Genomic DNA, 27,976 nt, shown 5'->3' on the forward strand with positions numbered 1-27,976 from the left:
CCCCCAGATTACCCCGGCAAAGCCACCCTGGGTTTGTGTGGGACACAGGGGGACACGGGGACACAGAGGGACAGGGGGACACAGGGACAGGGGTCCATGGGGATGCAGGGACAGGGGTCCATGGGGACACAGAGGGACAGGGGGACACGGGGATAAGGGGACAGGGGTCCATGGGGACACGGGGACATGGGGCAGGGGTCCATGGGGACACAGAGGGACAGGGGACCATGGGGACACGGGGACAGGGGTCCCTGGGGACACGGGGACATGGGGACAGGGGTCCATGGGGACACGGGGACAGGGGTCCATGGGGACACAGGGACAGCGGTCCATGGGGACACAGAGGGACAGGGGTCCATGGGGACACGGGGACAGGGGTCCATGGGGACACGGGGACAGGGGTCCATGGGGACACAGGGACAGCGGTCCATGGGGACACAGAGGGACAGGGGTCCATGGGGACACGGGGACACGGGGACAGGGGTCCATGGGGACACAGAGGGACAGGGGTCCATGGGGACACAGAGGGACAGGGGTCCATGGGGACACGGGGACACGGGGACAGGGGTCCATGGGGACACAGAGGGACAGGGGTCCATGGGGACACGGGGACACGGGGACAGGGGTCCATGGGGACACAGGGACAGGGGTCCATGGGGACACGGGGACAGGGGTCCATGGGGACATAGGGACAGGGGTCCATGGGGACACGGGGACAGGGGTCCATGGGGACACGGGGACAGGGGTCCATGGGGACATGGGGACACGGGGACAGGGGTCCATGGGGACACAGAGGGACAGGGGTCCATGGGGACGCGGGGACAGGGGTCCATGGGGACACGGGGACGCGGGGACAGGGGTCCATGGGGACACGGGGACAGGGGTCCATGGGGACACAGGGACAGGGGTCCATGGGGACACGGGGACACGGGGACAGGGGTCCATGGGGACACAGAGGGACAGGGGTCCATGGGGACACGGGGACATGGGGACAGGGGTCCATGGGGACACAGAGGGACAGGGGTCCATGGGGACACGGGCTCGGGCTCGGTCCCCCCTCAGCCCCGGTCCTCCCCGGGAGCCCCCGGTGGGCGCGGCCAATGGCACGGACACGCCCACTTCTGTGAGCGGACAGCCAATGGGAGGCAGGGGGCGGGGCTCGCCGGGGAGGGGGCGGGGCCAGGGCGCCGTGTAACCGACGCGGGCGGGGGGGGCACGTGGAGCGCGGGGGGGACGCGGGACCACCGGGACCGGCCGGACACGGACACGGACACGGGGACAGCGACACGGGCAGGGGGACAGCCAGCCCCGCGGGGACTGACAGGCGGACAGCGCACAGCCAGCTCCCGCAGGGAACAGGGGACAGCCAGCCCTGGGCGGGACAGACACGCGGACGGACGAGGGACAGCCAGATCTGGGAGGGGACAGGGGACACACAGTCCCGGGGGGACAGACGGACAGGGGATAGCCAGCTCCGGGGGGGGCAGGGGACAGCGGGACAGTTAGCCCCGGAGGGGACAGGCAGACAGACGGACAAGGGACAGCCAGACCCGGGAGGGACAGGAGGACAGCGGAGAGCAGCCGGGGTCTTGGACAGGCACCGGGGGGACGGGGGAACAGAGAGCCCAGCGCAGGGACAGACGGACAAGGTGACAAGGGGGCACACGCCCAGCACCCCAGCCCCGGGAGCGGGGCTGTGCGGAGCCTCCCGCAGCGGCTCCTCCGCCCGGCCGCGCACCGGGAGCCCGGCGGAGCGGCTCGGCGGCTGCTCCGCCGCCTTCCCCGGCCGGGGATGCAGCCCGGAGCCGCGGGCAGCCGGCGACTGGGGCTCCGGGACACGGCGGCCCGACACCCACCCGGGGCCGCGAGTCCCCGAAGGTAACGGGGGGACCGGGCAACGAAAGGGCAGGGAGAGAGGGGGGCTCCGGCGGCTGCGGGAGGGTTTATTCCCAGGGTTTTATTCCCAAGGGAGCTGGGGAGGGGAGTCCCGCCGCAGGGATGTGTGGAGCCACTTGTGGTGACACGGTTGGCGGCGACAGGACGGGTGACGACGCGACCTCTCCCTTTCTCCAGGGATTTGAAGCTGGGTCAAGCGATGGAAATGTCATTGTCGCGGCTCGGGGGCCTGGAGAAGTGAGCGGCTGGGACACGGGGGCAGCGGGCTCTGCTCTGCAGCCAGACACCGGGACGGTCCCGAGAAACCAGCACAGCCCTGGGCAGAGCGAGCAGAAAGTGGGGACTGTCACGGACTGCGAGGACACGGGACAGTACCTCGGGCCAGCAGCCGTCCCACCACCCACTCGGGGCTGGGAACATCGGCCTCTTGACCGGACTCTGGCACTCACCTGAGCCCGATGAGGAGCTGGGGCTGCATGTGAACCTATGCAGACCAGGAAGAAATACATTTTCCTGACTTTCCTTGCCTCTTGGCTCCTGCTTTTCTTCTTTGGAGGGGATCAGCTGCGCCGTTTTGCTTTCTTTTCCGGAAGGAAAGCAGAGGCCCGGAGGAGCTGGCCCCGCTGGACGGATCGGTCCCTCCTCAAAAGCTTTGCGGACCCCGAGGAGCTGCAGAGGGATGGGGACCCTTCCCTGCTGTCCCCCCGGGAGCGGCGGGCGGCGTGGCTGAGCGTCTACAGGAGCAGCAGATGCCGGATGGAAACCTGCTTCAACCTCTCCAGGTGCGAGAGGCACGGCTTCAAAGTGTTCACCTACCCCCAGGAGCGGGGCCAGCCCGTCTCGGAGACCTACGGCAAAATCCTCAGCTCCATCGAGCGCTCCCGCTACCACACCCTGAAGCCCGAGGAAGCCTGTCTGTTCGTCCTCAGCATCGACACGCTGGACCGCGACCACCTCTCGGGCCAGTACGTCCGGAACGTGGATGAGAAAATCCGCGGATTTCCGCTCTGGAACGGTGGCCGCAACCACCTCATCTTCAACCTCTACTCGGGCACCTGGCCCAGCTACACCGGCGACCTGGGCTTCGACACCGGGCAGGCCATCCTGGCCAAAGCCAGCTTCGACACGCGGAGCTTCCGGCCCGGCTTCGACGTCTCCATCCCTCTGTTCCCCAAGGAGCACCCGCAGCGCGGCGGGGACAGGGGGTGGCTGCACCAGGACTCGGTGCCCCCCAGAAAGAAATACTTGTTGGTGTTCAAGGGGAAGCGGTACCTGACCGGCATCGGCTCCGGCACGCGGAACGCGCTGCACCACATCCACAACGGGAAGGACATCATCTCCCTCACCACCTGCAAGCACGGCAAGGACTGGGAGAAGCACAAGGACACGCGCTGCGACAAGGACAACGTCGACTATGAAAGGTGAGTCAGAGATCGGGGGAAAAGGGGGTCTGGGGTGATGGGGCACCCCACAAATGTTCCTGCCTCTCTGCGGGGTGCAGCTGTGACCGTCTGTGGTGGCTGGAGCTCCGGAGAGGGAAGTTTTGGGTTCTTCTGAGAGGGATGAGGGTTTCATTGCACGGTGGGGAGCGAGGCGCTGACTGCTCAGGGCTTTCCTGCTCTGTATTAAAGTTGGAGTAATCTGGCGAGAGCAGCTCTTATCTGCAATCGCTGCCACCGCCTCTAATACGATTTCCCTTTTTCCGAACGCTGATGAATGACGCTTTTCTTCTTCCCCCTCCCGCTCTCCCCCAACATAAACGTTTCTCTTGGAGATGAGCCCGAAACATCCCCCCCTCACTGGCTCCACTGAAAATCCCACAAAACTGGCGGGTCTGTGGGCGTCCCAGTGTGGGCAGCCCTGAGCTTAATTGGTGGTGGTGGGTGGGGGTCCCCCTGCATCCCCCATCACAAATGGACACGGTGGCAGCAGCGTGGGATGCACACACTGGTGGAAAAATTGGGGGTACAAAATTCTGTGAGTTTGGGGAGTTCCATCCTGCAGCTCCTCACCTCCCCATCCAACTGCTTGGGACCCATCAACATCTGCTGAATCCAGGGCTGGTAAACACAGAGCCCATCCCACAGACAATAGGCAGGTCCCCATCCCACTGCCTGGGGACATCCCCCAGCCACTCAGCTGGAGAGCAGATGGGGAGAGGCCACGTTGGGCATCATCCTCAAAGCGTCTTAGGAGGTGCTGGGAGGTAAAAGTGGAGCTGGGGTGCTGGCACTGGGATTAGCCAGGGCTTTGGGATGGGTCAGGCACCACATGGCCCTGTCTGGAGGGTGCCACCAGCCCAGCAGGGTCAGCACTTGCAGCAAAGTCTCTTTGGGATGGGGCATCTCAGGACAGTGGGGTTGGCAGGACAGGGGGCCCAAGGTCAGCCCCACGCTGTGCCAAGGGGCAGCGGGATGAGAATTCCCCCCCATCCGCCCACCCAGGTAATCCCCTAATGCTGTTTGCAAACACAGGGAGATTTACACCTCTCCCAGGATGGCTTTGGCCGGCGGATCGATGGGGAACACGTGGCAGCGTGCTCGTGTGTGACCCCGAGCCTCTGCCACCCTGCTCGTCCCTGTGGGACACCGGGCACAAAACCATTGGTGTCACCACCAGAGCCAGCTCTGCCCGACCTCCCGCGGGGACCGATGCCCTCCTGCCCGGGGAGATGTCCCCACACTCGGACAGGGGACAGGCCAGCAGGGAGGGGACAGAGCGAGACCCCGGCGGCCCCGTTCACCCGGTGCGTTGGGTGCTGGCACGGTGGAGGCAGCTCGGGGAGCAGAGGAAGGCCCTGCTGGGTGTTCCATCATCCTCCTCATGCCCGAGGGGCTGCCCCGAACAATCCGGTTCTGTTCTGGGATAAAGGGCGGCTTGTGGCAGCGCTGCGGAGCGGCCCCGCTGCCCCGCGTTCGGAGCAGTCAGCGCGGGCGGGGAAAGGCTCTGTGGAGCCGCCGGTGCCGGTGGCACCGTGCCCGGCCGGAGCCACGGAGGGGCCTGGCGAAGGGAGCGCGGCGGGCGCCCGTCCCCGCTCCTGACAAAACAAGGAAGCCCTGACGGCGATTGCCCGGAAACCGCAGCGCGTCAGGAGCGAAGTATTTCCATCGGGAGCCTTCGGCCCCGCAGCCCGGCCGGCGCCAGCCGCCCCACCGCACCGGCTGCCCGCGAGGGCAGCGCCCCCCGGGCCCCGGCAGCGGGAAAGGTCCCCGGAGCTGCCGGGGGTCATGGCAGGGTTCGGGGTCCCCGAGGAGAGGTGACAGCCGGGTCTGGCCCCGGGGATGTGGCTGTCGCTGCTGTGGTTTCGTGGGGGATCTGGGTGCTGTCACCCCTCTAGTTTCCCGGCCGGGAGTTTGAGTGTTAACGGGTCAAAGATTTTGGCATCCTTTGAAGACATTGGGGAGGTTCATCCAGAGGCAGATTTTATTGTGAAACTCTGTGCCTTGGCACTGGGGCTGATCTCCCACATCCCGGAGCGCTGGGATGTGCCAGAGTGCTCCGGCACCCACAGAGGTGACACAGCCTCAACTCCCAGCCTGGCACCAGCAGGGAGCTCCCACCGCAGGGACGCCCTTCCTCCTGGGACCAGCACATTGCAAGGGCTCTTTTTGGCCTCCCAGCCACCCGGCTGGACCATGCGAGTCCCCCCCAGCCCATCCAGGACCGGCTGCCCCTCCCCGCGGGCGGGAACAGACGGGGTCTGTCCCGACCTAAAGTCAATATTGGATTTTCCGGCGCGGCCGCAGGGACCCGGCAGCGGCCGAGCCTCTCCCCACCACGGCACAGAAGGGGCTTTGAGAGCCCCACGGGCGAGTCTGGCCGGGGGGGGCCGCACTGCCGGCACCCACTGCCCCCCCTGAACGCTGCCAGGGCAGGCAGGGCTGGTCCTGCCCAGCAAGCCTGGGCACGGCACAAGAGCTGCTGCAGTTTCAGGCTCGGGGGTTTGGGTGGTGGCTTTGCGTGAGGTGTCATTGCTGGGGGGTGGGAGGAGCTGGGTTGTGCCTTCAAAGGGCACCGGGGTCCCTTCCTGACCCCCCCTCTTTAAGGGACGCCCAGGTCCATCCCTTCAGCACCCAGGAGAACACTGCTCCCACAAAACCAGGGATGTTCAGAGCCAAAATCAGTCCAAACCGATCCTAACAGTGTCCTGGGTTGGCTCCACACCTGGCAGGTGCCAGCAGCACCTCCCGGGATGCTCACAGGAGGGGAGGGGGCCATGCCTGACCCCTGCCCCATCTCCCACGCCAGGTTTGACTACCAGGAGCTGCTGCACAACTCCACCTTCTGCATCGTGCCCCGGGGCAGGCGCTTGGGCTCCTTCCGCTTCCTCGAGGCTCTGCAGGTACAGGGTGGGCAGGGGGACAGGGGACGCCCTCACTGGGGTCCGGGGGCTCTGTCCCAGCCTGCGGGGTCCCTCCACAGGCCGCCTGCATCCCGGTGCTGCTGAGTGACGGCTGGGAGCTGCCCTTCGCCGAGGCCATCGACTGGGGCAAAGCTGCTGTCGTGGGCAGTGAGAGGCTCCTTCTGCAGGTACTGGATCCAAATCCTGCCCCACGCCGGGCACCAGACCCCCAGTCCCAGATCCCAGACCCACCAGGTCCCCAATCCCTGGGTGGTGGAGCCCCCAGCCACGTCTGGGGGTGAGCCTGGCAGCTGAGCCTGGCAGTGCTCCTGTCTGACCCCCCAGGAATGGGGGTCCCACTCCTCCTGCAGTCCCAGGGCGCTGTTCATCTCGGGGGAAGGTGGGAAGGATCTTCCCAGGCACAAACCCTCGGGAATCCTGGGCCCGATCCTGCCCCAGGGAGAGGAGATGCAGCCCCACAGGAGGAGGGTGGCACACATCCGTGGGCAGGGGCTGTCCCATGGGATGGCTGGGACTGTTGGAGGGGACAGAGGCGAGGAGCCCAGCCGGGGGGAAGCTGAGGTGAGGACCCTGCTGCTCCCCCGGCACAGATCCCCTCCGCCGTGCGCTGCATCCACCCGGAGCGCGTGCTGGCCTTCCAGCAGCAGACCCAGTTCCTGTGGGATGCCTACTTCTCCTCCGTGGACAAGATCGTGCACACCACGCTGGAGGTGAGCCCCCCACCCCGAACCCCCCCCTCCCCAGCTGCCGGGGTCACAGCCGGGGTGCTGGGAGCATCACTCGGGCCTCTGGCAGATCATCAAGGACCGGCTGTCTCCGCACCGCTCCCGCTCCCGCTTCCTCTGGAACGCGCTGCCCGGGGGGCTCCTGGTCCTGCCCGACTTCTCCACCCACCTCGGCGATTTTCCCTTCTACTACCTGCACCACGGTAGGATCCTGCCTGCCCCGGCTGAGCACGGCAAACTCGGGCTATGCCCAACACCTCTCCTTTCCCTTTCCCACCCTTTTTTCAGGCTACAGCCCCTCCAAGAAGTTCACGGCTTTCATCCGGGCGGTCTCGCAAGCAGGGTCGCTGTCGCAGCCCATCCTCAGGCTCATCCAAGCCGTCTCTGGATCCCAGTACTGCGCCCAGGTGGGAGGAGCTGAGTCCCGCGTCAGCCGGTGCAGCTCCCAGGGATCCCGCGGGATGGTGGGGCTGGGTCCTGCGGGGCGGAGAGGCGATGCGTGGGTTTAGGGGTGGAGGGGATGCCTGATGGTGTCACCTTTGGGTAGGCAGAGCCACGTCTGCAGCCCTCTGGGGTGCAGGTGGGACTACCTGGGTGTTTATCCTGGTCCAAACTGCCATGAGATGGTTCGGGCTGGAGCAGAGAACCCACCAAACCCCTCCGGCCACACCTGTCCTCCCCCTTGCAGATCGTGGTCCTGTGGAGCTGCGAGAAGCCACCACCCCCGAGAGGGAAATGGCCCCAGAGCAGCGTGCCTCTGACCATCATCCAGGCCAGGAGGAAGGTGAGGGGACCAGGACACGGGAGGGGACCAGGGACACGGGAGGGGACCAGGGACACGGGCAGGGCACTGGAACAGCCACCCCACTGCACCAACCTGCCCGTCCTCCCTCCACAGCTCAGTGACCGCTTCTTCCCCTTCGGGGCCATCCAGACGGACGCGGTGCTGAGCCTGGATGAGGACACCAGCCTCTCCACCAGCGAGGTGAGGCCACGGCCCCGGCTCCCTCGGGTGCTCAGTGATCACCACAGGGCTGTCCCCATGTCCCCGCGTCCTCCGGGGGCAGCGGTGGTCCCCTCCCGCAGGTCCCCGTGGAGGGTGGCACCGCGGTGGGTGACACCGTGCCCGTCCCGTGCCAGGTGGATTTTGCCTTCTCGGTGTGGCGCAGCTTCCCCGAGCGCATCGTGGGCTTCCCCACGCAGAGCCATTTCTGGGACGCCGAGCAGGGGCGCTGGGGCTACACCTCCAAATGGACCAACGAGCTCTCCATCGTCCTCACCGCCGCCGCCTTCTACCACAGGTACCCGGCCGGGGCGGGGCTCTGGGGCCGGAGGGGCTCTGGGGCCGGGGGCTCGGCCCCCATCCTGCCCCTCACCCCGTTCTCCCCCCAGGTACTACCACAGCCTGTTCACCGAGTACCTGCCCGCGGGGCTGCGGCAGCTGGTGGACGGGCTGGCCGCCTGCGAGGACATCCTGATGAACGTCCTGGTGGCCGCCGTCACCAAGCTGCCACCCATCAAGGTGACCCAGCGCAAGCAGCACAAGGAGGGGGTGGCCCAGCAGGCAGAGTGCAGCCATGGGGCTGCGGGGACCCCCCCGCCCGGGCAGCGGAGCCCCTCGGCCCCGCACCCCGCTGCTGCCCGGGCGGAGGGCACGGACGGCAGCCGGCGTCTCTCCCAGCGGCAGGACTGCCTCAACCAGTTGGCCGACTGGTTTGGCTACATGCCCCTGGTGTCCTCCCAGCTGCGCCTCGACCCCGTCCTCTTCAAGGACCAGGTCTCCGTCCTGCGCAAGAAATACCCGAGCTTGGAGAAGCCGTGAGGGCTGCCGGGGTCGGGCCGGATCCGGGTGTGCCGTTCCCGGTGCACGGAGCCCTCCGGGAGCAGGCTCGCTGCTGACGGGGTTTTACTCGTTATTGGGTTTTACTAGTGCAATAAAGGAGGGGGAGAGGTAAGATCCGGATGGTGGCTGTGGGATGTGGGGGAAGCACCGAGAGCACTCTGGGAGCACCAGCTTTTGGTGCTCCAACACTTCTGCATCGGCACCCTGGGAATGACCCGGGCAGCCCCCCCAGCCCTGCGGGGAGGGAGAGTCCTTCACCTCCCCGAGGGCAAACAGAGGAGCGATAAGAGATAAGAGCTGTGTGTGACCTCCCTCCCTCGCTCCAGCTGGGTCCCCCGCAGTCCCCGGGCAGCCCAGCACCCCATTGCCTCGCGGCGCTCCCCGGAGAAGGGAAAAGGAGTGTTTCAGCTGGCTTTCCTCCCAGCTGAATAAAAATACGGAATATTAGGTGGCCTCCAACAGCCACTCTCAGGCTGCCACTGCCCTGGGTCTGTCCTTGGCTCCTACAGATACCGGAGATAACACCCAGACCCAACATCCCCCCACACACCCCCGTGTGCTCTGCTTTATTTGCCACACATGAACAGTGCCCCGGGACGAGGGAGTCAGTCGCGGGGGGGCTGGCATTCCCGGCAGTCCCGCATCTCCTCGGAGTAGCTCTCCACCTGGATGGTGGTGGTGTGGAAGCGGAAGGCGCCCTGCAGCCGGGAGCTGGCCTCCTCCAGCACCTCCTGCGCGCTGGCAGCCGCGTCTGCGAGGAGAAAATCTGGGGATGTCGGGGTGCGGGGAAACCCCGGCCCTCCCTGCCCAACGCTGTGACACTCACTGGTGGCTCTGGCACCCCTGTCCCCACATTGTGACACTCACTGATGGCTCTGTTCCCCTGCTGTGACACTCACTGGTGGCTCTGGCAGCCCTGTCCCCACATTGTGACACTCACTGATGGCTCTGGCACCCCTGTCCCCCCGCGGTGACACTCACTGATGGCGATGTGCACCGAGAGCAGCGGCTGTGCTGCGGTCAGTGCCCAGATGTGCAGGCTGTGCACGGCCTCCACGCCCCGCACCGCCAGCAGCGTCTCCTGCACGGCGTTGAAATCCATCCCTTTGGGGGTCCCTGCGGAGGCAGAGCCGTGGCAGCTGCAGGGACGGGGCCCACGGCACCCGTGGGTGACCCCGCTGCCCAGCCCCCCCCCGCCCCGGGGGTCCCTACCCTCCATGAGGACGAGGAGGACGTCCCGGAGGATGGTCAGCGTTGTCCCCAGCACCAGCGCGGAGAAGAGGAAGGTGCAGATGGGATCCACGTACTTGTACTCGGGCTGGGGAGCGGGTGGGAGGGGGTGAGGCCCCTGTGGCACCATCACCTCACCCCAAATCCCCATCGGGACCAGCAGGGCGGGCACACAGTCCTCTCTGTCTTGCCCTGTGCCTGGCCACCGCCGTCTGGAGCCTCTGTCTCGTGTCCCCAGCACCCCCTTTGCCCCCAGCACGGCCCAGACCTTGAAGAAGATGATGTAGGAGGCGATGAGGACGCCGACGCTCTGCAGCAGGTCCCCCACGACGTGCACGAAGGCGGCGCGGACGCTGGCGTTGGGCTGCTCGCCGGCTGCCCCGTGGCTGTGCCCGTGCCCCGTCTGGTGCAGAGCCACCCCCATCCTGCGGGCAGGGCACTGGTGACACCCCGGGGCCTGGCAGGCTCAGGGAGGGGGCCCCCGGGGAGGGCAGGGGCCGTGTGGCCGCACGTACACGATGTTGACGGCCACGGCGCAGGCCGAGGTGATGAGCATCACCCCGCCCTCGATGTCGTAGTCGCCCGAGAGCAGGCGCTGGGCCCCCAGGTAGACCAGGACCCCCGTCACCACCCAGATGGAGAGCACGGAGAGCAGGGCCCCCAGGATCTCTGCGGAGAGACCCCCCCACACTGCTGCCCCACTGCCGTGCCATCCCGAGCACCATCCCCGGCAGTGCTGGGGCGCGGTGGGGGCACCCAGCACCCGGGATGCTCCTTGCACTGGGCTGGCAGCGTCTCTGCCTTGCCTTGTTCATGGTGCCAAGGCTTCCCAGGCCCCTCAGGGCACCCCAAAGCCCCTGGGCCACACGGGGAGGGCACCCTGGGGTGCTCTGCTGGCATCCCCGGGGCGGTGCCACCGCGTTACCTGCCCGGTGCCATCCGAAGTTCATGGTTTTGGTGGGGGGGCGTGAGGACACCCAGAGTGCAAAGAGGCTGATCATGATGCTGGCAAAGTCCGTCAGCAGGTGGGCAGCGTCCGTCAGGATGGCCAGGCTGTGTGCCAGGTACCCACCTGTGGACACGGGACATCGGGGGGACATTGCAGGGACATAGCAGGGGTCCTGCCCCGAGATGGGCACAGATCAGCACACCCCGTGCCACAGGGGGGTCCCACTGTGTGTTCTGAGCCGCAGAAAGCCAACAGGGAGCTCTGGCCGCACCCTCAGCAGGGAATCAGGACAAGAGGGGCTCTGGGCAGCCACTCGGGGTGACCCCACGGGGACCCCAACGGAGCAGGCACCCAGCACTCACCCACGGCTTCCCCGACCATGAAGAAGAGGCAGATGCCAGCGGCCAGGTAGAGCTTCCTGCGCGCCCGCTGCTGCTGGCCGGGGTGGCCGCCGGCCCCCCGCGTGTGGCAGTGCTGGCCACGCCGTGTCCCCAGCTCCAGGGCGGGCTCCTGTCCCTGCGCCGCGCTGTGCCCGTCCTTCTGCGCAGCCCCCGCGTAGCACCTGCCGCCCAAAGGGTGCTGGGGCTGGAGGGCTTTGGGGAGCGGGCTGCGCCCTCAGTGCTCCCCCCCGGCCCGTTCCCCGGCCAGACCGCCCTCGGGAGCCGCACAGCACAGGGGGCACGACGCCCGCAGCCCCCCCGGCACCCCCGTACCCGCCTGTGCCCTCGCTCAGGAGGTGCCGTTTCTCGTCGCCGGCTGCCATCCTCCTCCGGGGCGGGGGGGTCGGCGCGGGTGACCCCGGCGTGTGGCCGGCGCTGGTGGCAGCCGGTGGCCTTGGCTCGTGTGAAGAGCCGGGATTCGTGTGCAAATCCCGGCTGGAGGAGGGACGGCCAAGCCGGCTGCAAAGCGCCCGCGGAGCCTGCCCCGGGCTGGGCCCCCTCGCCCGCCGCCCGGGGGCTGCTGCTGGGGGGGGAATCGCTCTGGGACCCCCCGCCCCGAGCGCCCCCAGGAGCTGCACACCCGGGCTGGGTGCAGAGGGGGATGGAACGTCCCCATGTCCCCTCCAAAGGCACACGGTGTCCCCCCCTCCCCGCTTTGGAACCCCCCAGTTTCCACCCAGCCGTGTGATGGACAAGCCTGGACCCCCTCCACAGCAGGGGCTCCTGCCCCCCCCCTGCGTGAGCAGCGTTAATTACCCTGGGGCTAATTGCACTTGTGGCTCAGCTGTGGGTGCTGCCTCAGTTTCCCCTCGGCCCCCTCTGAGCAGGAGTCATGTTTGTGCAGGGGAAAAGCATTTATGGGGTACTTTTGCATTTATCCAAGGTGCATTTTTGAGCTCAGCCAGCAGCAAACCAGCAGCTCGCTGCTGAGACCATCCCCATTGCGGGGGCTGGCCCAGCCTGGAGCATCCTGAGCCCCCCCCGTGCCACATCTCCAGCCCAGGGCAAGCTCTGCACAGGGCATCCCATCCCCAGGAGATAAATCCTGCCGGGTGCCGACCTGTTACATCCCGGGCGGGCGGCCAGGAGCGGCTGCCAGCGCTGCCAGAGGTGCTAATGAGGCTGGAAATTAAGAGCTGGGCCGGAGGTGTCCCTCTGCCACGCCGGGTGCTGGCAGGGACACCGCTGATGGCACCAGCCCGGCAAACCCATCCCCGGTGCCCACCGCGGGGCTGGTGAGCCGAGAGTGAGAGGCGAGGAAGAAAATAACCACCCAAAGCAGCGGTTTTCTTTACAAAATACACAAATTTCAAATCCGTGACAATTATATACAAAACAAGGGAATTATAAAACGTGCGGAATTGTCCTATTTGCACCCGTATAGAAAAGTGTCCTGTGCTGGAGCAGGCGCCGGCTCGCCAGGCTGCCGGTCCCTGCCGTGTGTCCCCCCCCCCGTCCCAAATCCGTCGCCGGACATCCTGCGCCCGGGGGCGTTTCTCCCGCGCCGGCAACGTTGCTGTGGCTACAGGGAAGCTGCCGAGGGAGAGGATGGGGTGATCAAGGAGAGCCCAAGCCCCCAAAGCTCCTCCATGGGTGCTGGAGGGTCCTGGGGAGGTGGGCTCAGCCGTGCTCTGCCCCTTACCCATCACTGTCCTCTCGGGCGCTGCATTCTCTTCCACCTCTTCTTCCGCCCCATCAAAGTATTCCTCATCTTCCTCTGCTGCAAACAAGCGGCCAAAGGTCACCAGGAGCCACCAGGAAAAGCAGCAGGTGCCACCAGCTGGGTGGGAGTCGGTAAAGGGGCACTGGGGGCTGAATTACCGGGGTCAAAGTCCAGGGCGTGGACGGCCTCGGTGAGGTGCTCCAGGCTCACGGAGAAGGCGTCCATGCTCTCATAGCCCTGCTCGATCTTGTCCAGGCGACCACCCTTGGAGGCCTCCACGATGCTGGGCAGGGAGAGCACGGATGTGTGTGTGTCCCTGTCCCCCCGCTGAGCTGGGGACCGGGGGCCACCAGGGCAGGGGGTCAGGGCAGCCCCCACTCGCCAAATCCTGCCCGTGGGGCCTGGATCGTGGGGATTCCCCCAGTTTGAGCACTTACGTTTTTATCAGCTGCTTGGCATTCTGTGGAGAGAGAGAAGGGGAAGGAGGAGGAGGAGGAGAAGAGGGAGGAGGAGGTGAGTGAAGCCACAGCAGGCACCAGGTGGTCCCCAGCAGTGGGACCCCACGGGGCAGCTTTGGGGGTCTCACCATGAGGAAGGCGGCCCCCCCGGTCTCCTCGGCTGCCTGGACGGCAGTCTCCACCAGCCGGCTCGACTTCTCCAGCTGCTCCTTGTACTGGCAGATGAGGCTCTGGATGAAGGCGGTCTTGTCCGCCTGCTCCTGGGAGATGCGCTGCAGCAGCTCCGCCTTCTTCTCCTCCAGCAGCGCTGCCAGCGCGTCAAAGCGAGCGCAGAGTTCCCGCTTGGCCGCCTCGCTGTTTTCCTGCAGGGACAAGGAACAAGGGATGCCACCTCTGCGTCCCTCCAGCACCTGCAACATCCCAAGGTTTCCCTGCTCCTTGGGCTCCACCCCACTGCCGGCCATGCCCGGCTAAGGTTTCACCCCCGGGTTTTTGGGGGGCTCCTTTCCCCCTTTCCGCACCTCGGTGCTCTGGCAAGAGTCCTCCAGCTGGGAGATGATGGTCTGGATCCGGTCATTCCCCGCCACGAGCATGGAGATGCAGTTGTTCAGCTCAGTCTGGTGAGCGACAGAGAGAAGTTTTAGCTCCTGTGGAGACAGGAACTTCTCCCATCCCAGCGTGGGGACGGGCTGGGCATTGCTCGTCCCCAGCTCTGCTCCCCCACATCCCTCACCAGCCACGGCTGCTCTAAATATAGTCTGTCTCCTGGGCGAAGTCACCCGGGGGCTATTAATACCCCGTGAGGCAGTCCCGGAGTTATTTGTCACTGTCCCAGCTCAGCACATGGCCCGCAGCCCCCCCGGGTCCCCCCCAGGGCACCTTCTGTCCCTGGAAGACGGTTTGCAGCGGGGCCACCTCGCAGTCCTTGTGGGCACCGAAGACTTTGCACATGGAGCAGGTGGGCACCTCGCAGGTGACGCAGTAGATGTTGATCCGCTCGTCCTCGTGCTCCTTGCACATGGGGTGCTCTCCCTTCTTCAGTGGCCTGCTGGAGAGCGGCACGGCCGCGGTGACGTCCCCGTCATGGTGACACCCACACCGGGGTGATGTCCCCGCTACAGGGACACCCCTGCCACCATGGTGTCCCCACTGCAGCGTCACCCCCACCGTGGTGACACCCCCAACTGTCACCCCAAAGTCAGGTCCCCAGGAAAGAGGCCAGACCCTGGCATAATCCCACAGCTGCTCCTCTAGGAGCCACCAACCTCCGTGCCTCTGCAAACCCCAGCACGTCCCAGTTTAAGCCACCGTGGCGCTGGGCATGGCAGCGGGTGGCACCGGGGCCGGGGGGGCTGCAATCCAGAGGCGCTGCACCAGGGCCTAATTTTAGCCCTGTGCTGCCCGGATTTATTGTCACCCATCGTGTGACCGGGGTGGGGACACCCAGAAACCCCCGGAGGTCCCAGACGGGGGCTGCAGCTCAATCCTCCCATCCACAGCAAGGAGGGACATGGGGACAAGCCAGCACTCTGAAACAGGGACAGGCCTGGGCCCCCCGGCCCCCCCAGCAGCCACGGACACCTGCCACGTGCCATCGTCCCCGTCCCCATGGCTCTCACACAATATTTACAGCGGTTCAGGGAATTTGGCCGGGGCCACTGCTCTGCCTCGAGAGCCTGTGACCCCTCTGTCCCCCCCCAGCTTCATCCTTGTACCCACTGGGCCCCCCCAAACCGTCTCTCTGCCCCTTATCAGCCCCGGTGCCTGCTGTCACTAGCAGAGCCTGGATTCCTTCCCCGCACCTCTTATCTGCCACCGAATGTTCCAGCAAGAGCGCTGGGGGCAGCAGGTGCCCAGCTGCCACCGCCCCCCAGGGACCTGCCATCCCCCCGGGACAGCCAGAGGCACAAACTGCTGGGGCAGAGGGGAGAATTGGGCTGGGGGAGGAAGTTTTGAGTCACGGGAGGAAGATTTTGGTCTAGATTTGAGTTAGGAAAAGATTTGAACCGGGGATCACTGAGCAGGAAGACCCCCAGGTGCGATCTCTTGGGGTCTCAGTGCTGCTGCTGGGGCCTGGGAGGGGCATCCCCATGTCCCCATGACCCCATAACCCCATGGCCACGCTGCCTGGCCGTGCCCACCTGGAGCACTCCTGCTTGTAGATGTCGATGATGTTCTCCACCAGCAGGTTCCTCTGCAGCCCGTAGACGCCGTGGCGGTCCAGCAGCACCTCGTGGCGGCACGAGGGGCACCGGAACCGGCCCCCCGAAATCAAGCTGCCCCGGCTCTGCCAGTACGGGTTGGCAGCCTGGGAGGGGAAGATGAACACGGTGGGGGGGTCCATCAGTGTCCCCACAGCACCTCGGTGCCCCCCAGCCTGGGCGCGGGGGCCCCGCTCACCTGGAAGACGTCGTTGGCGCACTTGCGGCAGAGGTTGTGCTGGCAGGGCAGGATCACCACGGGCTTGCTGAACATCTCCAGGCAGATGGGGCAGATGAGCTGCTTCTCCAGGCTCTCCATGGGGCTGCCATCCTGCAGGATACCGGCTTGGAAATCCATGGGCTCCTCAGGGCTCTCCTCCCAGCGCTCTCGCTGCCGGCAGCCCTCGCCCCGCTATTTATAAGTCGCTCCCTGTCACGCGGATCCCGACCCCGACGCGGTGTCGGGTGTCCCGGGACAGCACCTGTCACACGGTGCTGAGCCACGGCAAGGGCCGGTAAACAAGATGGGCACAGGCTGTCCAGGAGGCGCTGCCCGCCCGTGCCGCGGACGTGCCCAAACTGGAGCTGCGAGGTAAACAGGGCCACGCGGGCAAGCGGCTGCACGTCCTGAGACCCCAGAACATCAGAGTGGGGGCAAGGAGGGGGAAACGCCAGCCCCGTGGTCATTAGGACATTGTGATGGTTCCAGAAATCTGGCAGAGCTGGCCCAGCCGCAGCAGGGAGTGGCTGGTACAGTCTGTCCCTTTCCCCACCCAAAACATGACCACTTCTGGGGTGCAAACACCTCGCCAGTGGCTCCCCGTGCGCTGGGAGGGGAGAGGCAGCTCTGGGGAGACACAGCCCCCATGCCTGGCACATGTGGTGGGGGTGCCCCCTCCCCAGGCAGGGGCTGGGGGGCTCCTCCAGGAGCCCAGACCCAGCAGGGGCTGCTCAGGCTGCTCCCCACAGCCCTGGCACAGCCCTGGCACAGCCCTGGCACAGCCATGACCCAGCTGGCTCCACCGCCGGGGTTCAAGAGCTGACCCAGAAACGGCTGGAGGGGGGCAGAGGGTGAGCACAGCCCTCGCTGAAAACAGCCCCGGACACGATCCCCAGCTGGCTGGCCAGGGGCCAGTGCTGGCCACAGGGAGAGCTGTCAGCGCGGGCAGCTGCAGGGGGTAACCCTAGCCTTGGCACAGAGGGGTCACGATGGGGGGACGGGGTGGGGCGGGGTGGCAGCTGCAGTGCCCACAGTGACTGCGGGCAGGGGGGTGGTACAGGGGTGCGGGGGGCACCTGGGTGCACAGGGATGGGGTGCAGGGGGCACCTGGCTGCACAGGGATGGGGTGCAGGAGGCACCTGTATGCACAGGGTTGGGGTGCAGGGGGCACCTGGGTGCACAGGGATGGGGTGCAGGGGGTACCTGGCTGCACAGGGATGGGGTGCAGGGGGCACCTGGCTGCACAGGAATGGGGTGCAGGAAGCACCTGGCTGCACAGGGATGGGGTGCAGGGGGCACCTGGCTGCACAGGGATGGGGTGCAGGGGGTACCTGGCTGCACAGGGATGGGGTGCAGGGGGCACCTGGGTGCACAGGGATGGGGTGCAGGGGGCACCTGGGTGCACAGGGATGGGGTGCAGGAAGCAGCTGGCTGCACAGGGATGGGGTGCAGGGGGCACCTGGCTGCACAGGGATGGGGTGCAGGAATCAGCTTGCTGCACAGGAATGGGGTGCAGGAGGCACCTGTGTGCACAGGGATGGGGTGCAGGGGGCACCTGTGTGCACAGGGATGGGGTGCAGGGGGCACCTGGGTGCACAGGGATGGGGTGCAGCGGGTACCTGGCTGCACAGGGATGGGGGGCAGCGGGTACCTGGGTGCACAGGGTTGGGGTGCAGGGGGGTACCTGGCTGCACAGGGATGGGGTGCAGGGGGCACCTGGCTGCACAGGGATGGGGTGCAGCGGGTACCTGGGTGCACAGGGATGGGGTGCAGGGGGTACCTGGGTGCACAGGGATGGGGTGCAGGAGGCACCTGGCTGCACAGGAATGGGGTGCAGGGGGTACCTGGCTGCACAGGGATGGGGTGCAGGGGGCACCTGGGTGCACAGGGATGGGGTGCAGGGGGCACCTGGGTGCACAGGGATGGGGTGCAGGGGGCACCTGGGTGCACAGGGATGGGGTGCAGGGGGCACCTGGGTGCACAGGGATGGGGTGCAGGGGGCACCTGGGTGCACAGGGATGGGGTGCAGGGGGTACCTGGCTGCACAGGGATGGGGTGCAGGGGGTACCTGGGTGCACAGGGATGGGGTGCAGGGGGCACCTGGGTGCACAGGTACGGGGTGCAGGGGGCACCTGGGTGCACAGGGATGGGGTGCAGGGGGCACCTGGCTGCACAGGGATGGGGTGCAGGGGGTACCTGGGTGCACAGGGATGGGGTGCGGGGGGCACCTGGCTGCACAGGGATGGGGTGCAGGGGGCACCTGGGTGCACAGGTACGGGGTGCAGGGGGCACCTGGGTGCACAGGGATGGGGGGTAGGGGGTACCTGTGTGCACAGGGATGGGGTGCAGGGGGCACCTGGCTGCACAGGGATGGGGTGCGGGGGGTACCTGGGTGCACAGGGATGGGGGGCAGCGGGTACCTGGGTGCACAGGGATGGGGTGCAGCGGGTACCTGGGTGCACAGGGATGGGGTGCAGCGGGTACCTGGCTGCACAGGGATGGGGTGCAGCGGGTACCTGGGTGCACAGGGATGGGGTGCAGCGGGTACCTGGCTGCACAGGGATGGGGTGCAGGAGGCACCTGGCTGCACAGGGATGGGGTGCAGGGGGCACCTGGGTGCACAGGGATGGGGTGCAGGGGGTACCTGGCTGCACAGGTACGGGGTGTAGGGGGCACCTGGCTGCACAGGGATGGGGGTGCAGCGGGTACCTGGGTGCACAGGGATGGGGTGCAGGGGGCACCTGGCTGCACAGGGATGGGGGGCAGGGGGCACCTGGGTGCACAGGTACGGGGTGCAGGGGGCACCTGGGTGCACAGGGATGGGGTGCAGGGGGCACCTGGCTGCACAGGGATGGGGTGCAGCGGGTACCTGGGTGCACAGGGATGGGGTGCAGGGGGTACCTGGGTGCACAGGGATGGGGGGCAGGGGGTACCTGGGTGCACAGGGATGGGGTGCAGGGGGCACCTGGCTGCACAGGGATGGGGTGCAGCGGTCCGTGAGCACCCAGGTGTGCCCGGGTACATGGATAAATGGACGCACAGGTACCTGGATGTGTGACACGCGGACACGTGGGTGCAGGGGCACACGGTGCCGGGGTGCAGTGACCCCCTCCTCTCCCCAGCCGGGGCAGCCCCACAGGTGTCTCGGGCTCCCTCCGCCCTGGCTCACGTGTGGAGCCAGTGACTGCGCCGGGACCCGCCGGGCACATCTTGCAAAACTGTTCCCGTTCCGGCACTTGGGGCTCTGCCAGCGAGGCGCTGGCAGCAGAACGGGGCTGGCTGGGCACCCGGGAGGGCAGCGCAGGGGTCGGACCCTGACCGGACCCAGACACGACCTGGCCCTGCCCTGGGTGACATTGATTAATTAATTGCTTCTGGACTCGATTAAGGGGATTCCCAGGAACGGAGGGGTTGTAATGCTCTAAGCAGCTTTCTGAACCCACAAGGGGCTCGTTGGCCCCTAATTGGCTTGGGACAGCTTAGGCAGGACCCAGGGCACTAATCACCCCCGGGATCCTTCCCAATTAACCACGGAGAGCCCACTACAGGAATGAATCTCCGTCTGCCTGGTCTTCACAGGGCTCTGAGCAGTAGGTGGCCCTGGCTTCTCCCAGAATGTCCCTCTAGTGGCTTTGCAATGGTTGAGGAGCCCTGCGCCCCCAGCCTCTGGGCACGGGGGGCACTTCCAGCCCTGCAGCCTGAGGAGGAAAGGGGGCCATGGCACAGAACAGCGAACAGAGACGGGCGACAGCTCTTGTGTCACTGTCACACCAAGCCAGGGCACAACCAAGGGCGAGAGGGGCTGTACTGATTTTTTCCGGACGCCAAGAAATAAATCGTAGAGTCCCGGAATTGTTTGTTTAGGAAGGACCTTGAATCCCACCCGGGGCCACCCCTGCCATGGCAGCGACACCTCCCACTGTCCCAGGCTGCTCCCAGCCCCGTCCAGCCCGGCCTGGGCACTGCCAGGGACCCAGGGCCTGCCCGCCCTCCCAGGGAACAATTCCTTCCCAATTAGCAAACAGAAATGGAAGTAATTAATTGATTAATTAATGGCAGTAAACGCCCACCGCGCCCGCCCCGCCCCCTCAGCTGACCAATCACAGGGCAGCGATCCCAGAGTGGGCGTGGCCACGGGGGTGGGCGTGGCCGCGCTGAGGGAGGCGGGCGGAGCGCAGCCCTAAGATGGCGGCCGGGCGGCGGCGGCGGCGGCGCTGAGGTAACGCGGCTTCTCCCGGCCCGGCTCGGCCCGGGGCCGGCCCCACGTCCTCCCCTTCCCCGGGGGGGTTGTAGCGGGCGGGATCCGCGCTGCAGGTTGGGCGGGGGGGGCGCCCGGTATCCACTGCGGCGGGCAGGGCCCGGCGGGCCGGCATCATCCCCCGCTCTGGGTCGAGCGGTGCGCCGGTGCTTCCCTTCACGGCCGCAGGTGGGGGCCCGGTGCGGCCGCGCCGAGCAGGAGCGGTGCATCTGTATTATCTATTTTACTTATATTATCTACACTAGCTCTCTATTTATATTGTTCTCTAATCGCCGCCGTTAACGCGGCGGGCGGCGCTGCCCGGGCCCGGTGTCCGCTCGGCCGGCCCCGCGGCTCCGCGGGCCGGAACGGGCCCGGGGGCAGCCCCGGTGTCAGCTCCCGACACGGGGGACGTTTAGTGCCCGCTCGGGACCCGCTGTGCCCGTGTGTGAGGAGCGCGACGCGGTGTTTTCCCCCGGGGACAATTGGATTTCCGCTGGGAAATTGAAATTCCAGCTCCTGCCCTTGTGGGCCCATCGGATCTCAGTGTCCCGGCTCTAATCCGGAGCTGCAGCCCTGCTACAGGTGCAGCCTCGGCCCGTCCCTGAGTGGATTCTCCTGGTAACGCGTTCCTCACACACGGCACATCTTGGTTCAACTCCTTACTGCAAATGTCCCTCACACAGCTTTGCTGAAAGGTTAAAATATCTCTGTAGCATTGCCTGAGACTGATGATACCTTTTTTCTCTCTCTTTTTCTTTTTTTTTTTCTTTTTTTTTTCTAAAAAAACCCAATTGCCTAAAGCAGTGGAAATACTTGAAATCTTCCTACTAATAACAGCCGTTTCAATGTGGTCCTTATTGCCTGACATAAAGAGAATTACCTTTATCACTGGCTGTCTTAAAGCTATTGTAGTTCTCATCTACCAGTGTGATTTTATTTATTTATTTACTTTTGGTTTTGCATTTCATTCTGTTTGGCCAGTGATCCTTGGCTAGTCAGGCTCTTATCTTTTTATTTTAATTTATTGCTGTCTCTAGTCAGTGTCCCGTTTTGGTTTGGTTGTGTGAAGGTGGTGCTGGTGTTTGGTTTGTAATCTTGTAGGGCAGTGTGCAGGGAGGGTCATAAACCTGCAGCAGGGTTTGGTGGCTTTTTTTTTTTCCTTCTTTTTTCGTGTGTGTGTGTCTTTCTTGTTTTACTTTCAGAGCAACAACTTAACTTTTGTCCTTGCTCTGTTGAGCAAAAGTGAAAGTTAGATGTTGGGTGCAAACTTCTGCAATCAGTTATCCTTTTTAACCTTTCATAGCTGTAGATTCCTCATGCCGGGGAGGCTTGGTGAAAAATCAGTCACCTCAAAAAGATAAATCGGGAGCGATTGCAGCTTTCTCTTCTCTGAGTAAAACAACTTAATTATAACAGAAACGTTTGCTCCCGCAGCCACCTCCACAAAAAGGCAGTTAATTAAAATCCATTACTGCCCAACCAGGGGCTTCAGCTGGGACCTCCTGTGCTCTCCAGGCTGGATGGGGAGCATGACAGCCTCCTGTTATTCCTGCAGACGCTCACGGAAGACACTGAGGGAGAGGAGCAGGAGCGTTCTCGATAGCCCAGTCTCGGCACCCTGCCAGTCTAGGTTTGAACTGTTGCCACCTTGAACACGCCGGGCTGTGTCGGAAATCTTAACGAAAAGATGTAATTTCACTTCCACCTGGTCCGTGGCAACAGGTGCAGGTTTATGGAGGAGCTTCTGGAATGTTCTAGAACTGAAACCCCCGTTAATGGCGGGGTCTGGGCAGGCCAGCCCCTAGGGGGGGAAATACAGCCCGGTTCCTGTCGCCTAAGTTTTAGTTCTGTGGGTTTCTCCCCCTTCCCCAGAACCTTTGCTCTTGAAGATGGTGAGTAGCCAGCCTAAGTACGATCTAATTCGGGAGGTTGGTCGTGGCAGTTATGGTGTGGTGTACGAAGCGGTCGTCAGGAGGACCTGTGCCCGCGTGGCCGTGAAAAAGATCCGGTGCCACGCTCCCGAGAACGTGGAACTGGCTCTGCGCGAGTTCTGGGCCCTTAGCAGTATCAAGAGCCAGCACCCCAACGTCATTCACCTGGAGGAGTGCATCTTGCAGAAAGATGGCATGGTGCAGAAGATGTCCCATGGCTCCAGCTCCTCCCTGTATTTACAGGTACACGAGGCCGAGGGAACGGGGTGGAAGGAATCGGTGACGGTGAGCTGGGGGGAAGGAGGTGGGGCAGCCGAGGGCTTTGAGCCGTGCTCAGCTAGGCCAGGGCGCTGTCTGCATTGCTGACACCCAGAATTTAATAGAGATCTTTAAAAAAAAAATACCAGAACAATCACCTGGATCTTGGGTTTGAGGCTGTGCTGCTCTAAAAGACTCCAGAATTTGTATTTAATGCCAATCTGCTCTGATAATTTGAGGAAGCCCAGGGGACGTGCAGGCTGTGGAGTTCTTGGCGATTGCAGGTTAAAGAACACTCCTGTCCTGGGACAGAGCTTGGAGGAATTCCACCCTGGGTGTCCTTGGAAGAGGAAATCAGTGTCTTGATTTATAGGAAGCCAGCACTTAAAATTCTTCCAGGAACAAGAATCCATTGGTAGCACATAATGAGCTGTTTTTATTTTTAAATAAATAAATATCAATCTCTTCAAAGAGTATAAATTAGGGAATACATATCTCTGTGAAAGTGTCATTTAAGTTTGAAGATGTGTATGTTTGAAGAATAAGTAGCTCTGGAAAGGGATTGAAAGACAGTGTAATTAATTCCCTTGTCAAGAAGCAGCCCTAAGTATAAACCACCCGCGGGCAGCAATGAGTGTTTCTGGTTTAAAAAGCCAGCAGCCTGCTCGGTGTTTGCTGTGTTATCCCTAGTCAGCTGCTCTTATTTCAGTTTTCATTGCCACCCCTGCTGCCTGTCTGGTCCCTTTGTGGGTGAGCAGCCCTGCAGATGCTGGCTGCTCTCTGAGAACCAGGATCCTTGGCTTTGCCAACTCCCCGTGCCTTGGGAGCTGCTCCTGACTTGTCTTCAGGGAAGGATTAGGCTGAAATAATACTGGCCAGCTCATGGGGCAGAAGGCAGAGCCTTACCTTCCTGGTTTTAGTGGAGCTGCCAGGGACTGCTTCCAGCTGGAGGGCAGGTGTGCAGGGAGGAGCTTCGAAAGCCCCGGGGTGGAGCTGCAAGGTGGGGAAGAGCTTCCAGCTGACCCCAGCTCTGGCTGGGACGGTGGTGCTGGGGAGCAGCTGGCACAGGGACCTGGCCCCTGCCAGCTGCAAACAGCACGGATTGTTTTGCTGCTCCAGGGAGAAGAGCAAAGGGCAGAGCTGAGCTGACTGCCAGGGTTGCTTTGGAGCAGCCTGGGCTGAGCCAGGGGCAGTCAGAGCCCCTTGGCTCAGCCTCTCCTCTCCTCTCCCAGGTGATGATGCAGAGCTGAGCTGCTGCTGCGTGTGAGGAGGCTGGGCAAGGGCTCTCACTCTCTCCTGAAGGGCTCTGGGCAGATTCTCAGTGCCAGCTGAACCAAATCTGTAGAGTTTGAGTCCTGACGCAGCCTTGTGTGCTGGTGCTTTGCCACTCTCACAGATGTGGGGCGTGGATTTTGTTGTCTTACCTCTCACAACGTCTGCAAGTGCAGCTCCTGTGACTGTGTTGGTGCCCTCTTGGCAGGGGAGACTCCCTGCTCTCCTGAGATACCTTAATCTCACAGTTCCTTACTACAAAACCTAAATAAGGCAATTTTTTAGCTCTAAAATAGATTTACTGTTTGAAGAAGATAGCTGTAAATTATTACCATTTTTTTCTCTTGAAAAGGTCACTTATTAAAAGCATTTCAAAATGCCTCTCTAGATATTAACACACCCCTTCATTTTTAAAAGCCAGTTTGATTTAGTATCCATTGGTTTTCTACTAACAGAAATAACTGCAGGACTTTCCTTCCAGAGCCACCTCAGAGGAGCTGAAGAGGCAAATGCAGTTGTGTAAACAGGATTAGTAGAAGTGATTGCAGGTTTTACTTTGCTTTCTGTGTGGAGCAGCTGTAAGAACTGGCTGTTCAACTTGTGTTCCTGAAAATACCATGTGGATAACGATGGTGGGAAGGGTGTTCCGTGCTCAGCTGTGCCTGCAGATCAGTGCTCTCCTGAGTTCAGGGATCCTGTGTTAACTTGCTGGAATTTGTGGATGTGTCAGGAATGGAGACCAGGCTTTAAAAATCTCTCCTGGATAAATACAGCTGTGTGGAGTTACTTGTGAGACTCTGTTTATCCCGAAAAGCTGTTGGCAAAGTGGGTGGGACAGGCTTTGTCAGGGTGGGACACTGTCCAGCTGGGACAGATGGGAGGGCTATGGCCACTGGGTATCTTTAAAAACTGTTATCAGGGTCGAGCTCTGCTTCTGGGCAGGAGCCTGAGCTTGATACGCTCCACACGAGTGAAGATAAGGAGGCTGGCAAATATATTGTGATTTTTGTTTTTTTCTCTTTTACGTAAAAACTTTTGCATAATGTTTTCTTCCCCCCATTGCAATACCTTGCTCTCTGGATTGTTGAGAGGAGGGTCAAACAGTGCTAGAGCGGTCTGGGTTGGAAGGGATCTTAGACCCCATCTCATTCCCGTGGGCAGGGACACCTTCCACTCTCCCAGGCTGCTCCAGCCTGGCCTTGGACACTTCCAGGGATCCAGGGGCAGGCACAGCTTCTCTGGGCAGCCTGTGCCCGGCCATCACCAGCCCCACAGGGAAGAATTCCTTCTGTGTAACTAACCCAAATTTCCCCTCTCTGTAAAGATCCTGATTTCATGCATTTTTCCATCCTGTCCTTTCCTTCTCGGGATCGTCAGGTAGTTACGACATCTCTTTTCCTCGTTGCAGCTTGTAGAAACCTCATTAAAAGGAGAAATAGCCTTTGACCCCAAAAGTGCTTATTACCTGTGGTTTGTGATGGATTTCTGTGATGGGGGAGACATGAACGAGTACCTGCTGTCCCGCAAGCCCAACCGCAAGACCAACACCAGCTTCATGCTGCAGCTCAGCAGCGCCCTGGCCTTCCTGCACAAAAACCAGATCATCCATCGGGACCTCAAGCCCGACAACATCCTCATCTCGCAGAGCCGGGCCGACGCCGCCGACCCCGAGCCCACGCTGAAGGTGGCGGATTTTGGGCTGAGCAAGGTGTGCTCGGCCTCGGGGCAGAACCCCGAGGAGCCGGTCAACGTCAACAAGTGTTTCCTGTCCACCGCCTGCGGCACCGACTTCTACATGGCCCCCGAGGTGTGGGAGGGACACTACACGGCCAAGGCTGACATCTTCGCCCTGGGCATCATCATCTGGGCCATGCTGGAGAGGATCACCTTCATCGACACCGAGACCAAGAAGGAGCTGCTGGGCAGCTACGTGAAGCAGGGCACGGCCATCGTGCCTGTGGGCGAGGCGCTGCTGGAGAACCCCAAGATGGAGCTGCTCATCCCCGTGAAGAAGAAGTCCATGAACGCCCGCATGAAGCAGCTGATCAAGGAGATGCTGGCGGCCAACCCGCAGGACCGGCCCGACGCCTTCGAGCTGGAGCTCAGACTGGTCAACATCGCCTTCAAGGACAGCAGCTGGGACACGTGAGGGGGCTGAGCCTGGCAGGCGCAGCCTCGGCTCACCTGCAGGGGGTACTTCGCACCTACCTGGAGATTCCCGACTGGAGATTCCCGACAGGAATGCTGAGTTGGCCGTGTGAAAATCCCCGAGTGAGACTGGGGGTGTTCCTTGGGGTGCACTGGCAGGGGGATGTTGCAAGAGCCAACACTACTTGATTTCCAGCACTCTGTCATGGAGTGTCTCACACATTCCAGTTTCCTATGTCAGTATTAGGAACTCTCATGGAAAAAAAAAAAGGAAAACAAAAAAGATTTGCATGCTGGCAGTGCAAATCTTGAGGCTTTGTAGTGTAATCTGTGTATATATTTATGTATATGAGTGACTGGGAGTGTGTGGCACTTAAATTATTTGCTGTGGGTCTGGATGATTGGGGTCTGCTAGAAATCTGGGTGAAGAAGGTGAGTGAGAAAAACTCCTCCTTCCCCAGGCCTGAATGACTTTATTATTTATTTTTGTTATCTAATTTCAAAGACTTGACTTTGTAAACATAAAAAAAAAAAGCAATGCAAGGGGATCAGCTGCTTTCGAAGTGCTAACATGGCTGATCTGGGCACTTAGAGCTTAATGAGCTCATCACTGAGGGAGTCAAATTAAAATTGTACAGTCAGGTGCTGGCATGGGGGCTGGGTCATTGATCCTTTGATTTTGCTTTTATTAATCAATTAATCTGCCTTTTCTCAACATGCTCTGTGCCCTGGTGTCCATAACCCCTTAGCACCTTGAGGATTTATCACAGCAGAGTTCTGTGCCCTCAGTTTTTGGAAACATGGGTGAGGGAATCCAGCAGCATATTCTTAAAATCCTTCAAAACACGGTGGCAGCACAGTTTTCCTGAACTGACTCCAGCTAAAAATCCCAACAGTCATGGCCTTTCCTCTCTGGCACTGCCCCAAATCCAGTGGGGATGAGGGGACAGGGGTGGCTGTGTCCCCTGGCTCACTCCTGGTGTCAGAGCTGCAGAAAGCTCAGTGACAGCCATGTGAAAGGCGGCAGCCTGTGCTGTTTTGTTTTGGTTTTACTTTTCCTCCTTTTAAAGAAGTGCTCTTTATTTACAAGCACAGATGGGAGGAGGGGGTTTGGAGCAGTTGGAAGCTGCTTATCCCCAGCTCTGGCTGCACGGAGCAGATTGAGGCTGGGACAGGTTTTGCTGGGGCCACCTGACACTGCAGGGCTGACAGCAGCTCTTTGTCCCAGCACAACACTTTGTTCTTTTGGGTGCAGGACTGACCTCTCCCATCCAGTTTGACCTTTTGGAAAAAAACTTAAAAGAGTCTTAAAATTGCCTTTAAAGCTGCAGGAAAAGCTAGTTTTCTTTACAAAATTCAATTTAATTTTTTTCCCCACCCAAATCTTACCTGGAAATGGCTGTAAGTATTTCCTTGTATAATTTGCTTTTTGAATACTGTTCCCTCTTAGTGCTGGGATAGCAGTTCTGGGCACTCAGTGTTTATCCTTCGAGTGCAAGTAAGCAAATTTTATTTTTTGGTTTTCCAAAAGCAAAGGATTCTGATTCCACCCAACTTCTGAGGCTTTACAGGCTGCAGGTGGTTCTTACCTGGTGCTGTGTGAGCTGGTGGCTGTCCCCAGCTGGCCTTTAGTTTATAATTCTTGTTATTTCCTTTCACTTCATCGTTTTACGGAGTGATCCTCAGACAAACACACTTTGCTTGTGCCAACTCTGCCTCCCAGTTCTCACATCTCAGCGGGGCCATTGGCTGAGAAGAACTTGGAGGGGGTTTATGATCCGTGTGAAACTTGGGAGCTTTTTAAAACTAAAGGGTGAGCGTCCCCCTCCCTTACCCCGCCAGAAGTCAGAACCAGAATAACTCTGCTCCCCTCTGAGGTGCTCTGTGAATCACCTGGGTCCCCTCTGCAGGGCTCCACTGCCTGCAGTGCAGAAATCAGGGGCTGGCACAGGGAACTTGTGGGGGTTTTGACTCCCAAAGTGTTTCTTTGCACTGATTGCCACTTTATAGGTTGGGGGTACCTGAAATCCCTCTCATGGTGCTTATCCTCGCTGTTGGGTGACACTGGTAGTCCTCGAGCTCTGTGTTCTCTTCGATTTTTGTTGTCTGAGGTCTTTGTTTTGAGAAAATAAATCAAGT

At 62.1% G+C, this 27,976-nt stretch overlaps 4 protein-coding genes across 7 annotated transcripts; 2 read left to right on the forward strand and 2 right to left on the reverse strand.

Annotated features, from left to right (window-relative positions):
- The first annotated feature begins 1,269 nt into the window (after positions 1-1,269).
- Positions 1,270-8,925, forward strand: EXTL1 (exostosin like glycosyltransferase 1). Its single transcript, XM_068172660.1, has 11 exons — positions 1,270-1,878; positions 2,074-3,317; positions 6,145-6,238; positions 6,319-6,426; positions 6,850-6,969; positions 7,055-7,187; positions 7,273-7,391; positions 7,673-7,768; positions 7,883-7,969; positions 8,125-8,285; positions 8,377-8,925. The coding sequence occupies exons 2-11, from the start codon at positions 2,383-2,385 to the stop codon at positions 8,804-8,806; spliced, it is 2,283 nt and encodes a 760-aa protein (XP_068028761.1). The 5' UTR covers positions 1,270-1,878; positions 2,074-2,382; the 3' UTR covers positions 8,807-8,925.
- A 453-nt stretch (positions 8,926-9,378) lies between these two features.
- SLC30A2 (solute carrier family 30 member 2) lies at positions 9,379-12,119 on the reverse strand. Its single transcript, XM_068172662.1, has 8 exons — positions 11,720-12,119; positions 11,369-11,568; positions 10,983-11,129; positions 10,573-10,726; positions 10,326-10,482; positions 10,040-10,145; positions 9,809-9,943; positions 9,379-9,578 (listed from the first exon to the last, which is right to left on the reverse strand). Exons 1-8 carry the CDS (start codon positions 11,767-11,769, stop codon positions 9,433-9,435), a joined length of 1,095 nt encoding a protein of 364 aa, XP_068028763.1. The 5' UTR covers positions 11,770-12,119; the 3' UTR covers positions 9,379-9,432.
- Positions 12,120-12,731: 612 nt separating this feature from the next.
- TRIM63 (tripartite motif containing 63) lies at positions 12,732-16,157 on the reverse strand. Its single transcript, XM_068172669.1, has 9 exons — positions 15,968-16,157; positions 15,709-15,875; positions 14,447-14,615; positions 14,089-14,184; positions 13,696-13,929; positions 13,547-13,569; positions 13,268-13,392; positions 13,089-13,166; positions 12,732-12,982 (listed from the first exon to the last, which is right to left on the reverse strand). The coding sequence occupies exons 1-9, from the start codon at positions 16,124-16,126 to the stop codon at positions 12,969-12,971; spliced, it is 1,065 nt and encodes a 354-aa protein (XP_068028770.1). The 5' UTR covers positions 16,127-16,157; the 3' UTR covers positions 12,732-12,968.
- A 3,967-nt stretch (positions 16,158-20,124) lies between these two features.
- PDIK1L (PDLIM1 interacting kinase 1 like) lies at positions 20,125-27,585 on the forward strand. 4 transcript variants are annotated; one of them, XM_068172770.1, is made up of 3 exons: positions 20,125-20,207; positions 21,030-22,402; positions 25,098-27,585. In XM_068172770.1, exons 2-3 carry the CDS (start codon positions 22,118-22,120, stop codon positions 25,836-25,838), a joined length of 1,026 nt encoding a protein of 341 aa, XP_068028871.1. In that variant the 5' UTR covers positions 20,125-20,207; positions 21,030-22,117; the 3' UTR covers positions 25,839-27,585. The 4 variants fall into 4 exon arrangements, with proteins under 4 accessions (XP_068028871.1, XP_068028869.1, XP_068028872.1 ...); XM_068172768.1 differs by having other exon boundaries at positions 21,033-22,402; XM_068172771.1 differs by having other exon boundaries at positions 22,101-22,402.
- The last annotated feature ends 391 nt before the right edge of the window (positions 27,586-27,976 follow it).

This window comes from Anomalospiza imberbis, chromosome 25, assembly GCF_031753505.1.
Source record: "Anomalospiza imberbis isolate Cuckoo-Finch-1a 21T00152 chromosome 25, ASM3175350v1, whole genome shotgun sequence".
Lineage (NCBI taxonomy): Eukaryota > Metazoa > Chordata > Aves > Passeriformes > Viduidae > Anomalospiza > Anomalospiza imberbis.

Excerpts from the sequence above, each read along its gene's own strand:
- SLC30A2 (XM_068172662.1), bottom strand. The coding sequence starts at position 11,769 with ATGGCAGCCGGCGACGAGAAACGGCACCTCCTGAGCGAGGGCACAGGC. Across the intron at positions 10,146-10,325 it reads CCTACATCATCTTCTTCAAG|CCCGAGTACAAGTACGTGGA; the intron begins GTCTGGGCCGTG and ends CCCGCTCCCCAG. Across the intron at positions 9,579-9,808 it reads CTCGGTGCACATCGCCATCA|ACGCGGCTGCCAGCGCGCAG; the intron begins GTGAGTGTCACC and ends TTCTCCTCGCAG.
- TRIM63 (XM_068172669.1), bottom strand. The coding sequence starts at position 16,126 with ATGGATTTCCAAGCCGGTATCCTGCAGGATGGCAGCCCCATGGAGAGC. Across the intron at positions 15,876-15,967 it reads GCGCCAACGACGTCTTCCAG|GCTGCCAACCCGTACTGGCA; the intron begins GTGAGCGGGGCC and ends TTCCCCTCCCAG. Across the intron at positions 14,616-15,708 it reads TACAAGCAGGAGTGCTCCAG|CAGGCCACTGAAGAAGGGAG; the intron begins GTGGGCACGGCC and ends GCCGCTCTCCAG.
- PDIK1L (XM_068172770.1), top strand. The coding sequence starts at position 22,118 with ATGGTGAGTAGCCAGCCTAAGTACGATCTAATTCGGGAGGTTGGTCGT. Across the intron at positions 22,403-25,097 it reads GCTCCTCCCTGTATTTACAG|CTTGTAGAAACCTCATTAAA; the intron begins GTACACGAGGCC and ends TCCTCGTTGCAG.
- EXTL1 (XM_068172660.1), top strand. The coding sequence starts at position 2,383 with ATGCAGACCAGGAAGAAATACATTTTCCTGACTTTCCTTGCCTCTTGG. Across the intron at positions 7,188-7,272 it reads CTTCTACTACCTGCACCACG|GCTACAGCCCCTCCAAGAAG; the intron begins GTAGGATCCTGC and ends CCCTTTTTTCAG. Across the intron at positions 8,286-8,376 it reads GCCGCCGCCTTCTACCACAG|GTACTACCACAGCCTGTTCA; the intron begins GTACCCGGCCGG and ends TTCTCCCCCCAG.